The sequence below is a fragment of the Trichomycterus rosablanca genome, chromosome 15 (assembly GCF_030014385.1).
Source record: "Trichomycterus rosablanca isolate fTriRos1 chromosome 15, fTriRos1.hap1, whole genome shotgun sequence".
Classification (NCBI taxonomy): Eukaryota; Metazoa; Chordata; class Actinopteri; order Siluriformes; family Trichomycteridae; genus Trichomycterus; species Trichomycterus rosablanca.
The window spans coordinates 16,418,808-16,436,770 of record NC_086002.1 but is presented as its reverse complement, the minus strand read 5'-3'; the positions used below and the strand labels follow the sequence as shown (position 1 = coordinate 16,436,770).

The 17,963-nt window shown below is 39.8% G+C and overlaps 1 protein-coding gene across 1 annotated transcript; it reads right to left on the bottom strand.

The window, feature by feature from the left end:
* Nucleotides 1-1,505: 1,505 nt before the first annotated feature.
* rnf11a (ring finger protein 11a) lies at nucleotides 1,506-16,098 on the bottom strand. Its single transcript, XM_063009671.1, has 3 exons — nucleotides 15,675-16,098; nucleotides 5,927-6,096; nucleotides 1,506-3,899 (listed from the first exon to the last, which is right to left on the bottom strand). The coding sequence occupies exons 1-3, from the start codon at nucleotides 15,771-15,773 to the stop codon at nucleotides 3,728-3,730; spliced, it is 441 nt and encodes a 146-aa protein (XP_062865741.1). The 5' UTR covers nucleotides 15,774-16,098; the 3' UTR covers nucleotides 1,506-3,727.
* Between the last annotated feature and the right edge of the window lie 1,865 nt (nucleotides 16,099-17,963).

Genomic DNA, 17,963 nt, shown 5'->3' with positions numbered 1-17,963 from the left:
TCTTTTCACCTGCTAGGTGAATTGAGATCTCACAGAGCGCAGTATCTCGGTTGGAGAGCCACTTGCCATCCCTCGGTACAGGCGCCTAGAAACCCTGTTTTCGCCAATGTCCCTCCCCCTACAGACACAAAGTAAATTGTGTGTCTGTGTAGGTACCTGGTCGGCTGATGAGATTCTTGAGAGCTCAAGATCTCGGCATGCTCTTGAGTGTTTTACCAGAGTGCCTGATCTTCAGAAATTTAACTACCTCATGATGTTTGAATAAACCCTTTTCTACTGCACATTTCTTACTTTGTGGGTATCAGCGCATTCATAACACTGACTGGCTACTACATATTAAACCTATTTAAATGAAAATTAAGCAACATAAACAGGGTGTTGTGATCTACACTGCCCGGCCAAAAAAAAGGTCACACACTCTAATATTTCGTTGGACCGCCTTTAGCTTTGATTACGGCACGCATTTGCTGTGGCATCGTTTCCACAAGCTTCTGTAATGTCACAACATTTAATTCTGTCCAGAGTTGCATACATTTTTCCCCAAGATCTTGTATTGCGCAAAGTCTTCTCCAGCACATCCCAAAGATTCTCAATGGGGTTCAGGTCTGGACTCTGTGGTGGCCAATCCATGTGTGAAAATGATGTCTCATGCTCCCTGAACCACTCTTTCACAATTTGAGCCCGATGAATCCTGGCATTGTCATCTTGGAATATGCCCGTGCCATCAGGGAAGAAAAAATCCATTGATGGAATAACCTGGTCATTCAGTATATTCAGGTAGTCAGCTGACCTCATTCTTTGGGCACATAGCGTTGCTGAACCTAGACCTGACCAACTGCAGCAACCCCAGATCATAGCACTGCCCCCACAGGCTTGTACAGTAGGCACTAGGCATGATGGGTGCATCACTTCAGCCGCCTCTCTTCTTACCCTGATGCACCCATCACTCTGGAACAGGGTAAATCTGGACTCATCAGACCACATGACCTTCTTCCATTGCTCCAGAGTCCAATCTTTATGCTCCCTAGCAAATTGAAGCCATTTTTGCAGGTTAGCCTCACTGACAAGTGGTTTTCTTAAGGCTACACAGCTGTTTAGTACCAATCCCTTGAGTTCCCTTCGCATTGTGCATGTGGAAATGCTCTTACGTTCACTATTAAACATATCCCTGAGTTCTACTGTAGTTTTTCTACCATTTGATTTCACCAAACGTTTAAGTGATCGCCGCTCACGATCATTCAAGATTTTTTCCGACCACGTCCCTTCCTCAAAGATGATGTTTCCCCACCATCTTTTCACTTTTTAATAATGGGTTGGACAGTTCTTAATCCGAATTTAGTAGTTTCAGCAATGTCCTTAGATGTTTTCTCTGCTTGATGCATGCCAATAATTTGACCCTTCTGAAACAGATTAACATTTTTTTTTTTTTTGAACATTACAAAAGGAAAGCAGAGTCACTTTAAAGCATTATCGCCAAAAAAAAAAAAAAAAAAAAAACACTCGAGAAGGTGCACAAACATGATTTTATCAACGTAACATAATTTCACCTCTCAGTGTACAAAGGGATCACATATAAAACACAAAAGACTTCTACTAACACAGCCTACAGGTTCAGACTGAAAGCGGACTGAATGTGCAGTACATCATACAGAAGGCAAAAACAACATGAAACAGTTCAGGACTAAAGACCTGCTTTTACACTGATCTGATATCAGGGATCAAATCATCACAAAATCTTCTATCCCAGGAGCCCAGAGAACAGCAGCATATGAATCTGTTTTTACAATCCACAACACAAAAATATAATTTCCTAAATAGACTTAAAAAGCTAAATAGATTGGCTTTTTAAAGTACATGTTAAGTACATATCAGCATTTTCTACAGAAGGAACAAGTCATTTACTGTTGCGCTGCACAGTTTGTGGTGATATGCCAAAAAAACATTCTTTAGCAGAATTAAAATTCAGTCAGAATTTAGGACACAATAGGTCAAAAACAGGAGCTGAAAACAATACATGATTTTGTTTATTTGTGTTTTGTACCACTGCTTAATTTTCTTGTTTTTACAATTTTCTTGTAAAAGTCTTCTTTCCTGGATGATAAGGTACATTGTGTGTTGTTGTGTCGAATTACTCAGAAGCCCCACCCTTTTACTAATACATTTTTTAAAATGTATATAAAGGTAGTTGGAAAACCAAAATAAACAACTGATCATTAATATCACTTTTACAATAACAAAAACCATAAACATTTGGTAAAATTGATCATTTTTTATCACTTTAGTTCATGTTCGACTAAAAGTCTGATGCTATCCCAACCATTTTTTCCTATCCTGAAACGCATGTACAGAATAATGTGTTTACACCCAAAAATCTTGATTTTGGCAATGCTGGGTAACATGCACTTCAGTAATCTGGATCTACACAATTGGTAAGAAATCTATTCTTAAAGAAGCAGTGAAGCATAGCATAACAACTTTTTACATATTTATAAAACTAGCTTGTAAGTCACATAAACAGATAAACAGCGCACTGGTTTATTGTCCTAAAGCTTCAGTATGTAAATGGGGATTTGCTGCCCTCTCTGGTAGACATGTGTTGTTGCAAGGCACCTGCAGACAAAGCTGTTGCGGCACTAGTTGTGCTTCAATATTCTCCACACAACTACTGAATTAATACACAGCAGAATGATGCCCAAGGCTGTGCTGTCAGTCTATGCTTGATACAACATTCTGAAAAAGGTGTCACACCTGGCCAAACAGCTCAACTTAAAGTTTTATCTCTAAAAATTGTAATTAATTTTAGTTTTGATGCCACAGGAGGGAGCACACAACAACGCTAATGTCATAAGACTGTACAGCTATGTAAGTCCAGCCTTTAAATAGTTAAATGCGTAAACATAGTTTAATACTGACTTTCATGTTAAAGTGCTTTTAGCATTCACATTAACTCATTAATTAATAGCCTGGCTAAAACATAATAAGCATGATTTATTCTTTATCCCAAAACCTGCCAATTAGTCAGACAGTTTGTACAGTGTTCTCCTTTAGCTTGTCTCTCTAGTTTTAGAGTGAAGTTACAATGCTAATATAGTGTGTAAATGTTTTCGCTAAACCTGTTCTTCAAATGGCTAATGGGTGTTTATCATGTTAAAGAGTTCAAAACCGTAAACTGTGCAGCGCTATATCCATTTAAAACAAAAACAAACAAAACTTAATGTCAAGAAATTCAAAGCAGCTTACATGAGTAAAGAGTGCAGTATATATAAGATTGAAATGTCAGTCATGGCACGTTATTTCTCCTCTCAAATTGTCCCTAATTAAAGAGCTCTACGTGTAATTAAAGAGGCCTGTGCTTCAGTAGGAATTTACAGCTGTAAAGTCCAACACCCATGAATCCTTTTAAGATTAACAATCAATGACTGATGCCACTTTCTGGCTAATGTATGCTAGAAATAAAGTGGCCAAAAAAGGAAAAAATAACATTTAACTCAAGCTGGATTACAATGAGACCTACAATCATTCTGGTCAGCTACTGTAAACCTGCAATCTTCCTACGTAACTTCAGAAAAATAAACTACTTTTTTCTATTTAACACATCTTTTAACACATCTTCTCCTTGTGCTAACACACACACACACCTCTCACCCTGCTAATTCCGCACGTGACCCTCTGTTGATTCGACTGACTCATATGCCATGCTGGCGTATCTTCGTGTCAGTTAGTGGCCTTAGTTGGTCTCGTAGGAGGACAGCAGTGCAGCATCCACAGGCTCCATGCAGGAGGGACAGGTGAATGAGCGCATCAGCCATGCGTCGATACAGACCACGTGATAGATGTGCATGCAGGGCAGGAACCGGATTGGGTCGCCATATTCAAAGTCCAGCATGCAGATCACACACCTGCGGGAAGAGAGCACACAAGGTCCTTTTAAGTACCTTTAAATGTGTAACTTTCCATTCAAAATATATACACTACATTGCCAAGAGTATGTGGACATGTGTTTTAATTATTTAGTTCAGGTGCTTCAGTGGAGCAGTTTTAAGATAATTTAAACTGAAAGTTTGGAGCTCTGACCTCAATCCTATTAATCACCTTTGGAATTTATTTAAATTGTCAGCCAGGCCTTCTTGTTCTTTTGAATAAACAAACACAAATTCCCAGACACACTTCAACTATACTGTGAAAAGTCTTTCTAAAATAGTGGGGGTGTTTCTTAAGTTTTGGACCGGAATGTCCAAAAGTGCATACTTTTCGCCACACAGTATAAGTAATGCCACCATCCAATTAACCTCTCTTAGGCAATTTTTTACATTTGGTTGAAGACTTGGATGCATTTATCACTGCATGATTGTGTTTGCTCAAACAAAGTCCTTCTGAAACCTGGCTCGATTACACAACACTATGAACAGAAAGTCACATGACATATTTAGCCAGTCACTGTATGTTAATCACAGCCTTAGAAGTGGATTCATACACAAAGACCATAAACCGCATCCAAGCTCACCTACATTCAACCCCAAACCATCTCTTCCACTAAGAAAAGATATCTACAGGGTAAAAAGACGCAGGACACTCTTTTATTTCATAAACGAAAGGGAAAATGACATATCTGAATACCCCAGCAAAAGTAATGGGTGAGGGGGCCTATCTTTTAGGCTATGTCCGGAAAATCTTGAAAGCCACCATATTGGATCAAGGGCAAGTATGGGAAGGTGGTCATGTAGCATATCAAAGGAGACCAGAATTTTCTTAGAAATCGATTGCCACAATCAGATTTGCTCTGCAAAAGTTCAAAAGTTATCAACACAGAAAGTTCAAAACTTCTGTTGTTCGTTACAGGTAACTGAAGATGGAATTGACGAAAGAAGAGAGGATTGAGGTGATTCTGAGAACGCAGCTGCGGTATCATAGCCGCAGACTTCAACAACCCGCACCCAGAAAGACCACCAATTTCACACAGGACTGTTGCATCCCTCATAGACAAATTCCGAGAAACCGGGACTGTGGACAACAAGCCACGTAGTGGTCGTCCAAAGACCGCTGCCAACAAAGAAACCTCAACAATGGTTTTGGCAGCTTCTGCGAAAAGTCCACGCTGCAGAATGTGGTGTCAGCCAGTCATCCCTTGTACGGATTCTTCATACCAATAAGTGGCACACCTTCAAGATCCAGCTGCAGCAGAAACTATCAGAGGATGACCCTGATAGATGTGTCAAGTTCTGCACCTGGGTGTTAAGACCAACATCAACGGGATCCCGCATTCGCACAGGGCATTCTGTTCAGTGACGAGGCCAATTTTTATGTCAGTGGTGAGGTCAACCGCTGGAGTGAGGAAAACCCTCACTGGACGGCAGACACCAAAGTCGTAGGTGATGTGAAGGTTATGGTGTGGTGTGGAATATGGGGCACTCGTGTAATTGGACCCATTTTCATCGACCATACCCTAAATCCTCGGCGCTACCGGAGCATTTAGGGTTTGGATCCCATTGTATATTCTGGTCTTCTTTGATATGCTACATGACCACCTTCCCATTGGAAAAACTTGCCCTTGATCCAATATGGCGGCATTAAAGATGGCGGCCATGTTCCAGACATAGCCTAAAAGATAAGCCCCCTCACCCATTACTTGCTGGGGTATTCAGATGTCATTTTCCCTTTCGTTTCTGAATTAAAAGAGTGTCCTGCGACTTTTCACTCACCCTGTATTATAATTTAATGTTGTTCTGAGATTAAGTCTACATCATCAAAGAACCTGGAGAAAAAAACCCAATGCATATACAGTAATAAATTGAAATGTAAGGTTAGTTTACGGTGAGGTCTCTGAGCAGGTGTCCAACAGGCAAAACTAACTGTGCCTGAGAAAGGGAGGTCGATTGGGGTTCCTCACTATTGCTGAAATAGCATTGTGTGTTGTGTAGGTACTAACTCTTTAATCTTCTTGTCAGAGGGTTCTGAGCCAGGGTTAAAGATGCCACGTGGGAGGTGCTGAATGAGGCCAATGCGCTGAGCAATTCTTATTTGCTCCTCCTCTGTCAGCTGGGTGGCAAGCCGAGACTGACTGGGTGTTGGGTGGTACACTGGCACCTGTGGCCGTTCCTGCAGAACACACACATGTGCATGGTTATTAAACTTCTGTGAAGTCCTAAATAAAATCTAATACTTTAACCCCAACCATGTGATGTAAAAATAATAACTCAGGGGCAAATTTTGGCCACCGGTGGGACCTAGCCTACACCGTACTCCATAAAACCTCTGTGAAAGTTCGGCATGTAAATATAACACATTTTTGCATTAAATGTCAATATACATGTTGAGACTCCCAGCTCCGACACGTGCGCTTTGCAACCCCTATAGAGACACCAGTGACCATAGTCAACTGTATGGCCAGGGCGCCTGACATCAGAGCAAATCTGAAAGTGCTGGCAAATGCTAATCGTAGATTCTCTAAGATTGTTATCCACGTTGGCACTAATGATGTTCGTTTGCGGCAGTCTGAGGTAACAAAGAGTAATGTTAAAGAGGTGTGTGAGTTAGCTAGATCGATGTCCGAGGCAGTAGTATGCTCTGGCCCCTTACCGATTCGGCCCAGTGGCGAAACCTATAGCAGGTTATTGTCGCTGAATTGCTGGATGTCTAAATGGTGCTCAGAAAACAACATTGCTTTTGTAGATAACTGGTCCACTTTTGAGGGAAGGCCTGGTCTTTTGATGCAGGATGGTGTCCACCCCTCGCAAGAGGGTGCTGCTCGCATTTCTTGCAGCATAGGTGACAGGCTTTACCACCGCGTTAGTGTAGCGGCAGACAGTGGTAAATGACTATCCAGAGCCAAGACCAAGCAGCAGCAGACAAACAGGCTAAACCAACTGTCTGCGAGTTGCCATTAGACATCACCTGAAATCCTTAGGTCCCAAACCATTGAGACTGTGTCTGTTTACCGTGGCAGTTGTAAGCGAAAACAATATCAAAAAGTACATCATAATAACTTAATTAAAATGAATCTAAATGAGCAGCATACAAACAATAGTAAAGTTAAACTAAAATTAGGACTAGTAAACATTAGATCATTTGCGTGTAAAACTGTAATTGTAAATGAGATCATCACAGATAACGGTCTTAGTGCACTTTGTTTAACCGAGACCTGGGCTGACCGGGTGAGTATCTAGGTTTAAATGAAGCAGCTTATGTACAGTTATGAACATAAGCCACGTCTTAGTGGTCGTGGAGGAGGTGTGGCCACAATTTATGATAAAGACATAGGTCTTACTGTAAAATCAACTCGTATAACTAACTCATTTGAAGTTCTTATAGCCGACATAGTCAATAAATATTCATTTGATAAAACTAGGTTGTTTAAACTAGTTACTATTTATCGACCCCCTGGTCCTTATTCAGAATTTCTTTACAAATTTGCAGATTTTCTTTCTAAATTAGTCTTATCAACTAAAAAGGCTTTAATTGTTGGAGACTTTAATATTCATTATGAGAATAAGTCTGATTCGCTTAAAATTGCTTTTGATTCTATTTTAGAATCTATAGGTATTACCCAAAATGTAACAGGACCCGCTCACCGCTGTAAACATACCTTAAACTTAATACTAATTTATGGTATAAACATAGACAACCTGGTAGTTCTATCATAGAATGACTTGCTTTCTGATCACTCCCTACTAATATATGAAGTGTTCCTATCTAATAATATACAGCAACTACATTGTTTAAAATCTAAGCGTACTATAACGTCTGCAACTGCAGCAGCATTCATAAACTGCCTACCAGAATTACCAACTATATCACCATCAGAGCCTAAAGATCTAGATCAAGCAACTCAACACTTAGTCAGTATTCCACACAACATTAGACAGTGTAGCCCCAGTTAAAACTAAAGTGATTAGGGAGAAAAAGCTTGCTCCATGGTACAATGACCACACGTGGTGAGCTAAAACAAGCAGCGCGAAAATTAAAACGCAAGCGGCGGCACACTACACTGGAAGCATATAAAATCGCATGGAAAGATGCTCTAACCGAGTATAAAAATGCACTTATAAAAGCTAAATCTTCATATTATTTCTTCTTAATAGAGAGGACTGTACTGTACGACTGTACCAGCAATGATTTTTTAAAATTCTTTAATGATAAGATAGAAAAAATACGACTTCAAAGTCAGTGTGTGTCACTTGGCAATGTAAAGTATCAATTAACTTTGAGCAGCATGGGTGATAATAGTGACTTATCCAACAAGGTAATCCAACTAAATTCCTTTAATCCAATCTCCCAAAATGAACTATCTGAATTGATTAAATCATCAAAGTCATTGTCATGTTTACTCGACCCTGTTCCAACTCGTTAACTTAAAGATTTACTCCCTGCCATGGTTGAGCCCCTGCTTACTTTAATAAATGCATCCCTTAGCCTTGGGTATGTACCCAAATTGTTCAAATGTGCTGTTCAAACACCTGATTAAAAAAACAAATCTTGATCCACACATTCTGTCTAATTACAGGAAAACAAAGATTTTGCTACTTGGAATAAAACATGCTATTTACATGAAATCGAGTGCGCTGATTCCGAATCTGCAGTCAAAATTCGCGCAGGACGTCGAGATTTTAAGTTACAGGCCAAATGCAGTTTGGTGACAGCTTGGTAGATTTGTCCATGTTCTGCAGCTTGGCAACATTGTAATTGCTGCACCATTACCTGCATCATGCCTGCCAGCGCCTCGTTTGTAACACATCCTGGCAGCAGCGTGTTTCTACAGCGTCTGGGCACGTCTGAGCAGGTCGGCGAGCTGATGTCAGCAGTTGATAATGCGAGATGAGCCAAGTGCAAGCTTATAGCTAGTTGACAATATTGTTTTCTTATATTGCTAGTATGTCTGCTTAAGCCTAAAGATGAGTAGGAGGAGCTGTGTTAACCATCCAGACAATTTTTGCTACATTTGTGGTAAATACACCCTATGCGATCAGCGCAAAAACCTGACGAAGAGAGTGATGATCGCTTACAAGTATTATTTCGGGTGTAAAGTTGGACATCAAGACAAAAGCTGGGCACCTCACATCTGCTGCACTGTGTGCAACGCTGGTCTCACACAGTGGCTCAATGGCAAGAGAAAGGCAATGCCGTTTGCTGTGCCTATGATTTGGCAGGAACCGAAAGATCATCACTCGGACTGCTATTTCTGCATGACTAATGTTGCTGGATTTTCAAAGAAGAACAAGTCAAAAATTGTTTATCCTGATTGTGAGTCTGCTCTGAAGCCAGTGCCACATGACGCTGAGAATACAGTGCCAATTCCACCTGCATCTTGTGCTTCTGAAAATGACAGTTCTGATGGAGATCATGAGGATGATGTTGCTCCTGACGCATGTTATGATCCAGAATCTGAACATGGTAAGCCTCACTTGCTGAGCCAATCTGATTTAGATGATCTAGTGAGAGACCTGTCTTTATCAAAAGAGAAATCTGAATTGTTAGCTTTCAGATTACAGGAATGGAATTTACTACAAAAAGGTACCACAACTTCACACTTTCGTGATCGTCATGCAAAATTAGCATCATATTACAAGCTGGAAAATGACATTTGTTTCTGTACTGACGTGAATGGCCTAATGCTGAAGCTAGATTGCGACTATGTACCTGAGCAGTGGAGATTATTTATAGATTCTGGCAAAGCTAGCCTGAAAGCTGTATTGCTGCACAATGGCAACGAAAAGCCTTCTGTTCCTATTGCTTATGCTGCGGGAATGAAAGAGACATACGACTCAATGGAACACATTTTGAAGCTGATCAACTATTCAAATCATAGCTGGAACATTTGCGGTGATCTGAAGGTCGTGGCACTCCTGTTGGGTCTACAGCTGGGGTACACAAAACACATGTGCTTTCTGTGCCTATGGAACAGTCGTGATGACAGCAATCATTACAAAGTGAAACAGGGGCCAACCAGAGTTGATCACACTGTTGGCCGATACAATGTGCAACATGCATCACTCGTTGATCCACTGAAAGTGTACCTTCCATCACTTCACATTAAGCTCGGCCTAATGAAAAACTTTGTCGTGGCTATGGATCGTAATGGAAATGGTTTTCAGTATCTGAAGGATAAGTTTGGAAAAACCAAAACGAATGCCAAACTAAAAGCAGGAATTTTTGTTGGTCCTGAAATCCGTGAAATAATGCGCGATGACACATTCAGATCCAAACTGAACACGCTTGAACTCGCCGCTTGGGATGCATTTGTGCTAGTTGTGCAAAACTTTCTTGGCAACCATCGGGCTGACAACCATGCTGAACTTGTGAGCAACATGTTAGCAGCGTATCAGCAACTCGGCTGCCGAATGTCACTCAAAATTCATTTCTTACATTCTCATATGGATTTTTTCCCTTCAAATTTGGGTGATGTGAGTGATGAACACGGGGAACGATTCCACCAGGATATTGCCACCATGGAAAAAAGATATCAAGGTCACTTCAACCCCAACATAATGGGCGACTACTGCTGGTTTCTGCAGTGGTCAACAACAGACACTCACAAGCGCAAAAGCCTGAAGCACTTTTGAACACTGCATGTGCAATTGTGCATTGCATAAAGACTCACGTGAACTTTTCAGTTACACGTTTGTTAATGTGAAGCAGTTTTTGTAATCTCTAGCAGTTTTGAACCACAATTTAGTTATGCACAGTGGCTGTATAACAGATACAAAAACAGTTTCTCGTGTCTGTTTGAATAACCAATGATACCGAGTATAACTTCAGAAACCGACGTCATAGGCAAAATTCGTCTACAGATTTGAACTCTGCACACTTCATTTAGTATAGGACACATGAAACACTCCAAGTAGCAGACAAAATTTTTTTTTCTGTGATCCAGTGTTATAGGCCAATTTCAAACCTTCCTTTTGTCTCCAGAATTCTAAAAAAAAAAACTAGTTTCTAAACAGTTTTGTTCTTATTTACATGGAAACAGTATTCATGAAAAATTTCAATCAGGATTTAGACCCAACCATACTATCGAAACCGAATTAATTAGGGTAGTTAATGATTTATTAAAGTCCTCTGATAACGGATGTGTCTCTTTTCTTGTTCTATTAGGAAGGCTGGCTCAGTTTTGGGCTGCTCACTGGATAGTTTCGAGTTGGTGGTTGTAAGGAGGTCACTGAATAAACTCACTACCATACTTGACAACCCATCACACCCCCTTCATGACCTGTTAGTCAGACAGCGGAGCACTTTCAGCAACAGACTCATCCAGCTCCGCTGTAACAAGGAACGGTACAGGAGATCGTTTATACCAGCAGCGATCTCGCTGTACAACAATTCACTAGTTCGGGAGATCATCGAACACTAAACCACTTTCAGGACAGACCCAAAGAGCAGGTACTAGCATTCTGTTCATAAAGACTATACTACATATCTGTTGTTATTTAACACTACTACAGCTTAGTATATCACATTACATATCTCATCTGAATATTTAATGCCAGGATACTTCTATACTACTATTTTTTATTCTATTTATTCAACTACATAGTGTGTACAACATTACTTGTGTACTTAATTCTTGTACTTTTAAACTTTTGTACTTTTATTCTCTGTACTTTAATACATTTAGCTTTAATGTACTGGAGCTGCTGTAATAACTGACTTTCCCTCTGGGATTAATAAAGTTATCTATCTATCTATCTATCTATCTATCTATCTATCTATCTATCTATCTATCTATCTATCTATCTATCTATCTATCTATCTATCTATCTATCAGATCTTAGTGCAGCGTTTGATACAGTCGATCATAAAATTTTACTGGATAGGCTAGAAAATACAGTAGGTGTTAAAGGACTCGCACTCTCTTGGTTTAAATCCTATTTAACTGACCGCTCTCAATTTGTCTATGCAAATAATAAATTCTCTGAAACTACAAAAGTAAAATATGGTGTTCCACAGGGGTCGGTATTGGGACCTCTATTATTTACACTATATATGCTTCCATTAGAAGAAATTATTCATAAACACGGAATCAATTTTCACTGCTATGCAGATGACACTCAGCTGTATATATCAGCCAAACCCAATGACACTAACACAATCAGTAAGATTGAAGATTGTGTAAACGACATAAAAAACTGGATGTTGTGTAACTTTCTTTTACTTAATTCAGATAAAACAGAGGTATTACTTGTGGGATCTAAGGCTGTGAGAGACAAGCTGTCTAACCTGATGCTAAACCCAAACACTTTCTCTGTTACTCCCAGCTCAGATGTAAAAAACTTGGGTGTCACAATAGACTCAGATCTCTCCTTTGATGCACACACTAATAATATTACTAGAGTTGCTTTCTCTTATTTGCCTAATATCTCTAAAATAAGAAATATACTGTAAATATTTTGTAAATGATGCTCGGTTAGATTATTGTAATGCTCTTCTAACTGGATGCTCTGGTAGATTCATAAACAAACTCCAGTTGGTTCAAAATGCAGCAGCTCGAGTGCTAACCAGAACTAGAAAGTTTGATCATATTAGTCTTGTTCTATCATCTCTACACTGGCTGCCAGTTAAATTCCACATTGACTACAAAATACTTTTACTAACTTATAAAGCACAACATGGTCTGTATCTGAGTGAACTTATTGAGCACTACAGCCCAGCATGCTCACTTTGTTACAAGATGCAGGGTTACTTATAGTTCCTAAATATAGTTCCTCGACATGTAGCTTGATTATAAAATCTAAAAACCCAGCAACTAAACTAGTTTCTTTTTACACATCTGCATGCACATTAGGGCCGGCGCTAGGGGGGGGCTGAGGGGGGCATTGCCCCCCCAAATTGTGTCTTTGCCCCCCCAAGCACAATGCAAGCAACGGCTATTTTTAAAATTATCTCTGAACCAATCACAAAAATGCATTTTGTTTTACAGTGTGAAGATATTTCCTTGCTTATTCCTGATTGGCTCTTTGAGTCATATAAAAATCGGCAGACTGCCCCAAACAGTTCAGTTCGGCAGTATATGTTCTGTTAGTGTGAGCGAGAGGCAGGTATACTGGTAAACACTCTTCTGAGTTTAAACTGACTTCCACATGGTAATATTTGCTTAACTGTGGTTTTTCGTTGCTTTAATGTTACTTACCTCTTACATAGGTGTTGCTTAAATTATTTTATTAGCCGTTAGCGGTTAGGCTAATGAACTAATGGCAATTTAATTAAGGGGGCGTATTAAAATGAAATACAATTAGATAATCTTTTTTCTCCATTTACATAATCAACATGTATTTTTTAATCATTGGGTTTTAAGTTTAAGTTCGAAAACATGCATTTTTATTTCTTTACCTCATACATCACTTTAAGCCAGTATCAATAGCTTGGCTGTCATCATTCATGCACAAATCAAGCCTTGAATATATTTCTGGCTTCAAAAACATGACTATCAACATGCCCCCTCATTAGGTTTTACTGCCCCCCCAAGCAAAGCAGTCCAGAACCTGGGCTGATGCACATTAACAGTTTCCATAAGGTAGAGTTTTTTACCAATGGGATCTAGGATTTGAATCCCCAGTAGTGTTACAGGGGTTGGACAAAATAACTGAAACACCTGTCATTTTAGTGTGGGAGGTTTCATGGCTAAATTGGACCAGTCTGGTGGCCAATCTTCATTAATTGCACATTGCACCAGTAAGAGCAGAGTGTGAAGGTTCAATTAGCAGGGTAAGAGCACAGTTTTGCTCAAAATATTGCAATGCACACAACATTATGGGTGACATGCCAGAGTTCAAAAGAGGACAAATTGTTGGTGCACGTCTTGCTGGCGCATCTGTGACCAAGACAGCAAGTCTTTGTGATGTATCAAGAGCCACGGTATCCAGGGTAATGTCAGCATACCACCAAGAAGGACAAACCACATCCAACAGGATTAACTGTGGACGCAAGAGGAAGCTGTCTGAAAGGGATGTTCGGGTGCTAACCCGGATTGTATCCAAAAAACATAAAACCACGGCTGCCCAAATCACGGCAGAATTAAATGTGCACCTCAACTCTCCTGTTTCCACCAGAACTGTCCGTCGGGAGCTCCACAGGGTCAAAATACACGGCCGGGCTGCTATAGCCAAACCTTTGGTCACTCATGCCAATGCCAAACGTCGGTTTCAGTGGTGCAAGGAGCGCAAATCTTGGGCTGTGGACAATGTGAAACATGTATTGTTCTCTGATGAGTCCACCTTTACTGTTTTCCCCACATCCGGGAGAGTTACGGTGTGGAGAAGCCCCAAAGAAGCGTACCACCCAGACTGTTGCATGCCCAGAGTGAAGCATGGGGGTGGATCAGTGATGGTTTGGGCTGCCATATCATGGCATTCCCTTGGCCCAATACTTGTGCCAGATGGGCGCGCCACTGCCAAGGACTACCGAACCATTCTGGAGGACCATGTGCATCCAATGGCGGTGCCGTGTATCAGGATGACAATGCACCAATACACACAGCAAGACTGGTGAAAGATTGGTTTGATGAACATGAAAGTGAAGTTGAACATCTCCCATGGCCTGCACAGTCACCAGATCTAAATATTATTGAGCCACTTTGGGGTGTTTTGGAGAAGCGAGTCAGGAAACGTTTTCCTCCACCAGCATCACGTAGTGACCTGGCCACTATCCTGCAAGAAGAATGGCTTAAAATCCCTCTGACCACTGTGCAGGACTTGTATATGTCATTTCCAAGACGAATTGACGCTGTATTGGCCGCAAAAGGAGGCCCTACACCATACTAATGAATTATTGTGGTCTAAAACCAGGTGTTTCAGTTATTTTGTCCAACCCCTGTACATCCAGACATAATTGGCTGTGTCTGGTGGGGGAGGATGGGTCCCCGGAATGGACTGACATCCTGTCCAGGATGTGTTACTGCACTGCATCCAGTAATTTGGGCAAAACCGAACCCACCGAGACTATGTCGAAAATAAAGTGGTGGTAGAATTAGTAAAAAAAAAAAAATTATTTATACATATTCAAACTAACAGTGTAAAACATGTAGTTAGACTAAATAGGAAAATGTGTACATTTTTTCTAGAAAATCTGTTTGTAATCAGGACAGCATAAATTAAAATAGTTCTCTAGATTTTCTGATTTACTCTCTATACCTATACTTATGAGCAATCTATTGACATGTTGGTCTGAACTAGAGAAAGAAACTAAAAAGCCAGTAGCTCAAAACTTGTGGCTACTTATGAAATGGCAATCACAATGTGGTGGAGCTAAAATCACATAGATATGAGGGATTTTGTGTAATTTTTGAAAGACCATGATGATGTTTTCTAGAGTGATAATTTTGTAAAATCATTTTAAAGGCTTATCCGAACATTTTAATTTAAAACAAATAGTGATCTGACACATCTGACCAATCACACTTTTATTCTTGGCTTCTTTTTCACAGAGTGCATTTTCCATCCTGAGCTCATTTAAAGTAAATTCCAGGCTCATGTTTCTGGGTTGGACTTGAGTTTGGTACCAAGGACTGAACGCTGGCTCGAAAACTGCAATTCACACATGACCTTAGGGTTCCAAACAAGCTTGAGGCATGAAGAAAAGTGAAAATATAAAAAATACCTCTTCACACATTTCAGAAAAAGAAAAAACCTGGATGATAAAGTTGTAAATGTGTGCAAATGGACATTGAATATTGGGTTTATTTTTACCTGGTATGGAGGAGGAGGCTCTCCAGGCAGACTCGCCCCTTCTGACTCGTTTAGCAGGGACAAGTCATCTGCACCCTGGGAGGAAAGACAGTTCCCCATCGGGCTGCTTCAAATTATTACCAAAAGTACAATTCTGATTATAAACGGGTCAAAAACACAGACTAATCCGCTCTACTTCTGTCTGATCACTGCAGTTTTTATCAGGCTAGTTTTGATACACCGAGTCACACAAGCTAGCTACAAAACACTCGATTCTTACAAGAAATAAAACACAAAAACAATCTCTGTCTTTACAATCAAATATCCAGAGAACACCCAAGTGTTACAGATTATCACGGCATGTCTGACATTTACTGTATGCGAGTTGGATATCTAAAATGGTTAAGTATTTAGGTGAGATCTCTTGTCGCCTCCATATCTTCTTTCGCTGTGTTTACAAACTGCTGGAGCGGAAGTACAAAGACAAGTGCATTACGGGAAATGTAGTATGGTCATTCCACCAAATGGGTGTCGTTTGCGTTTAGTAACTCGATTAAACCAAACTTCTTTTTTATCTTTGTTCAACACTGAATCTAGAAACACACATACTTAACTACTCAGAATGTGTATCAGTCAATTTCAATAACAGGACTGACAGAATTACTAAATACATGAAATACAGCAGCATGGAGTTAAAGCTTAAAACATGAAAACACTTGGCACAGCCTAGTGATTTATCACATTTTTTTTATTTTTAAAATAAACAAATAACGTCTAAGAAAAGTTGAGATAACAGGAATGTACGTTGAGATTAATCTTTTTAGTCAGAGTTACAATATTATCAAACATACACAGGCAAAAGGAGAGAACTTACTTTTAATCTTCCGTCGCCTTCAGTAGATACATATAATGTAAATTTATGTTGAAAATGTGACTTCTAGAATATTTCCAAATTTTTAATATGGATGAATATGTTAGGGTAACAGGATTGAGTAAAACCTGGGGACATGACTAAAACATATGTAAAATAAATATTAAAAACAGATGGAGTCACCAAACAATGCAGGGAAAAAAAGGATTTCTTAAAGATTTTCCTAATCATATTTTATCGTAAAGTGTCATGTTAGAGAGTGGGGACAAAAAACTATTTTTTTAGGGTTCTAGGGAGTTTTTATTTATGTTTTTAATTAGATATCCTAAATGTGCAATTAGATCAATGTGCAGGACACTTTGCTCAATTATAATAATGTCCTGGGGACAGAAATGGCACCGATTCGGTGGAATGACCCAGTATTAAGTCAAGTCAAATTTATTTATCTAGCGCTTTTTACAATGGACATTGTCTCAAAGCAACTTTACAGAATCCAGGACCAACAGACAACAAACCCTGTTGAGCAAGGGCAACAGTGGCAAGGAAAAACTCCCTTAAAATGACAGGAAGAAACCTTGAGAGGAAACAGACTCAGCAGGGACCCATCCTCTTTGGGTGGCCTGGAGGATACTTTAAATAAATAGAATTTACACAAATCATACAAACACAAAATTAAATTGAACTGAAAGTTGTAACTAGCAAAAATATAATTGTTTTTCATTACTCAGTCCAGTCTGTGATAAAGTCCGTTGTAAGTTCTGGACAATTTGGTGCAAACATACCAGGTACCCATCCCATCTAGTAGAAGCAGCATTGTTGGCACAGCAGTCTCGACTTGCAGTCTTTAACCTCGAGAGGGTGAACAGGTTTCCGTCAGAACCACCTTGGGGTAAAACAACAGAAGATGTAGTTACAATGTGAAATCGTTAAGAGCACAATGTCAGTTTTACAGAGAGTAGCTTTAGACTCCAGCCCTAATTATTACAGCATAACTAAGTTTGCTTGTTTAGTTTAAAAAGACTAATCAAAAGCCTGAGTAAATAAATATGTTTTCAATCTAGACTTGAACATTGAGACTGTGTCCGAGTCCCTGACAGAGACAGGGAGATTATTCCAAAGTTGTGGAGCTTTGTAAGAAAATGCTCCTCCACCAGCTGTGATCTTTTTAAATCTAGGAACTATAAGCAACCCTGCATCTTGTGAACGAAGTAAACGTGCTGGGTTTAAGTGATTAATAAGTTCACTCAGATACTGTGGAGCCAGGCCATGTTGTGCTTTATAAGTTAGTAAAAGTATTTTGTAATCAATGCGGAATTTAACTGGCAGCCAGTGTAGAGATGATAGAAGAAGACTAATATGATCAAACTTTCTAGTTTTGGTTAGCACTCGAGCTGCTGCATTTTGAACCAACTGGAGTTTGTTTATGGATCTACCAGAGC

What these genes read in the sequence shown, in the direction of transcription:
- rnf11a (XM_063009671.1), bottom strand. Translation starts at nt 15,773, where the DNA reads ATGGGGAACTGTCTTTCCTCCCAGGGTGCAGATGACTTGTCCCTGCTA. An exon ending in AGCCTCCTCCTCCATACCAG is followed by an intron (nt 6,097 to 15,674) that starts GTAAAAATAAAC and finishes TGTGTTCTGCAG; the next exon opens with GAACGGCCACAGGTGCCAGT. An exon ending in TCTGACAAGAAGATTAAAGA is followed by an intron (nt 3,900 to 5,926) that starts GTTAGTACCTAC and finishes CTCTTCCCGCAG; the next exon opens with GTGTGTGATCTGCATGCTGG.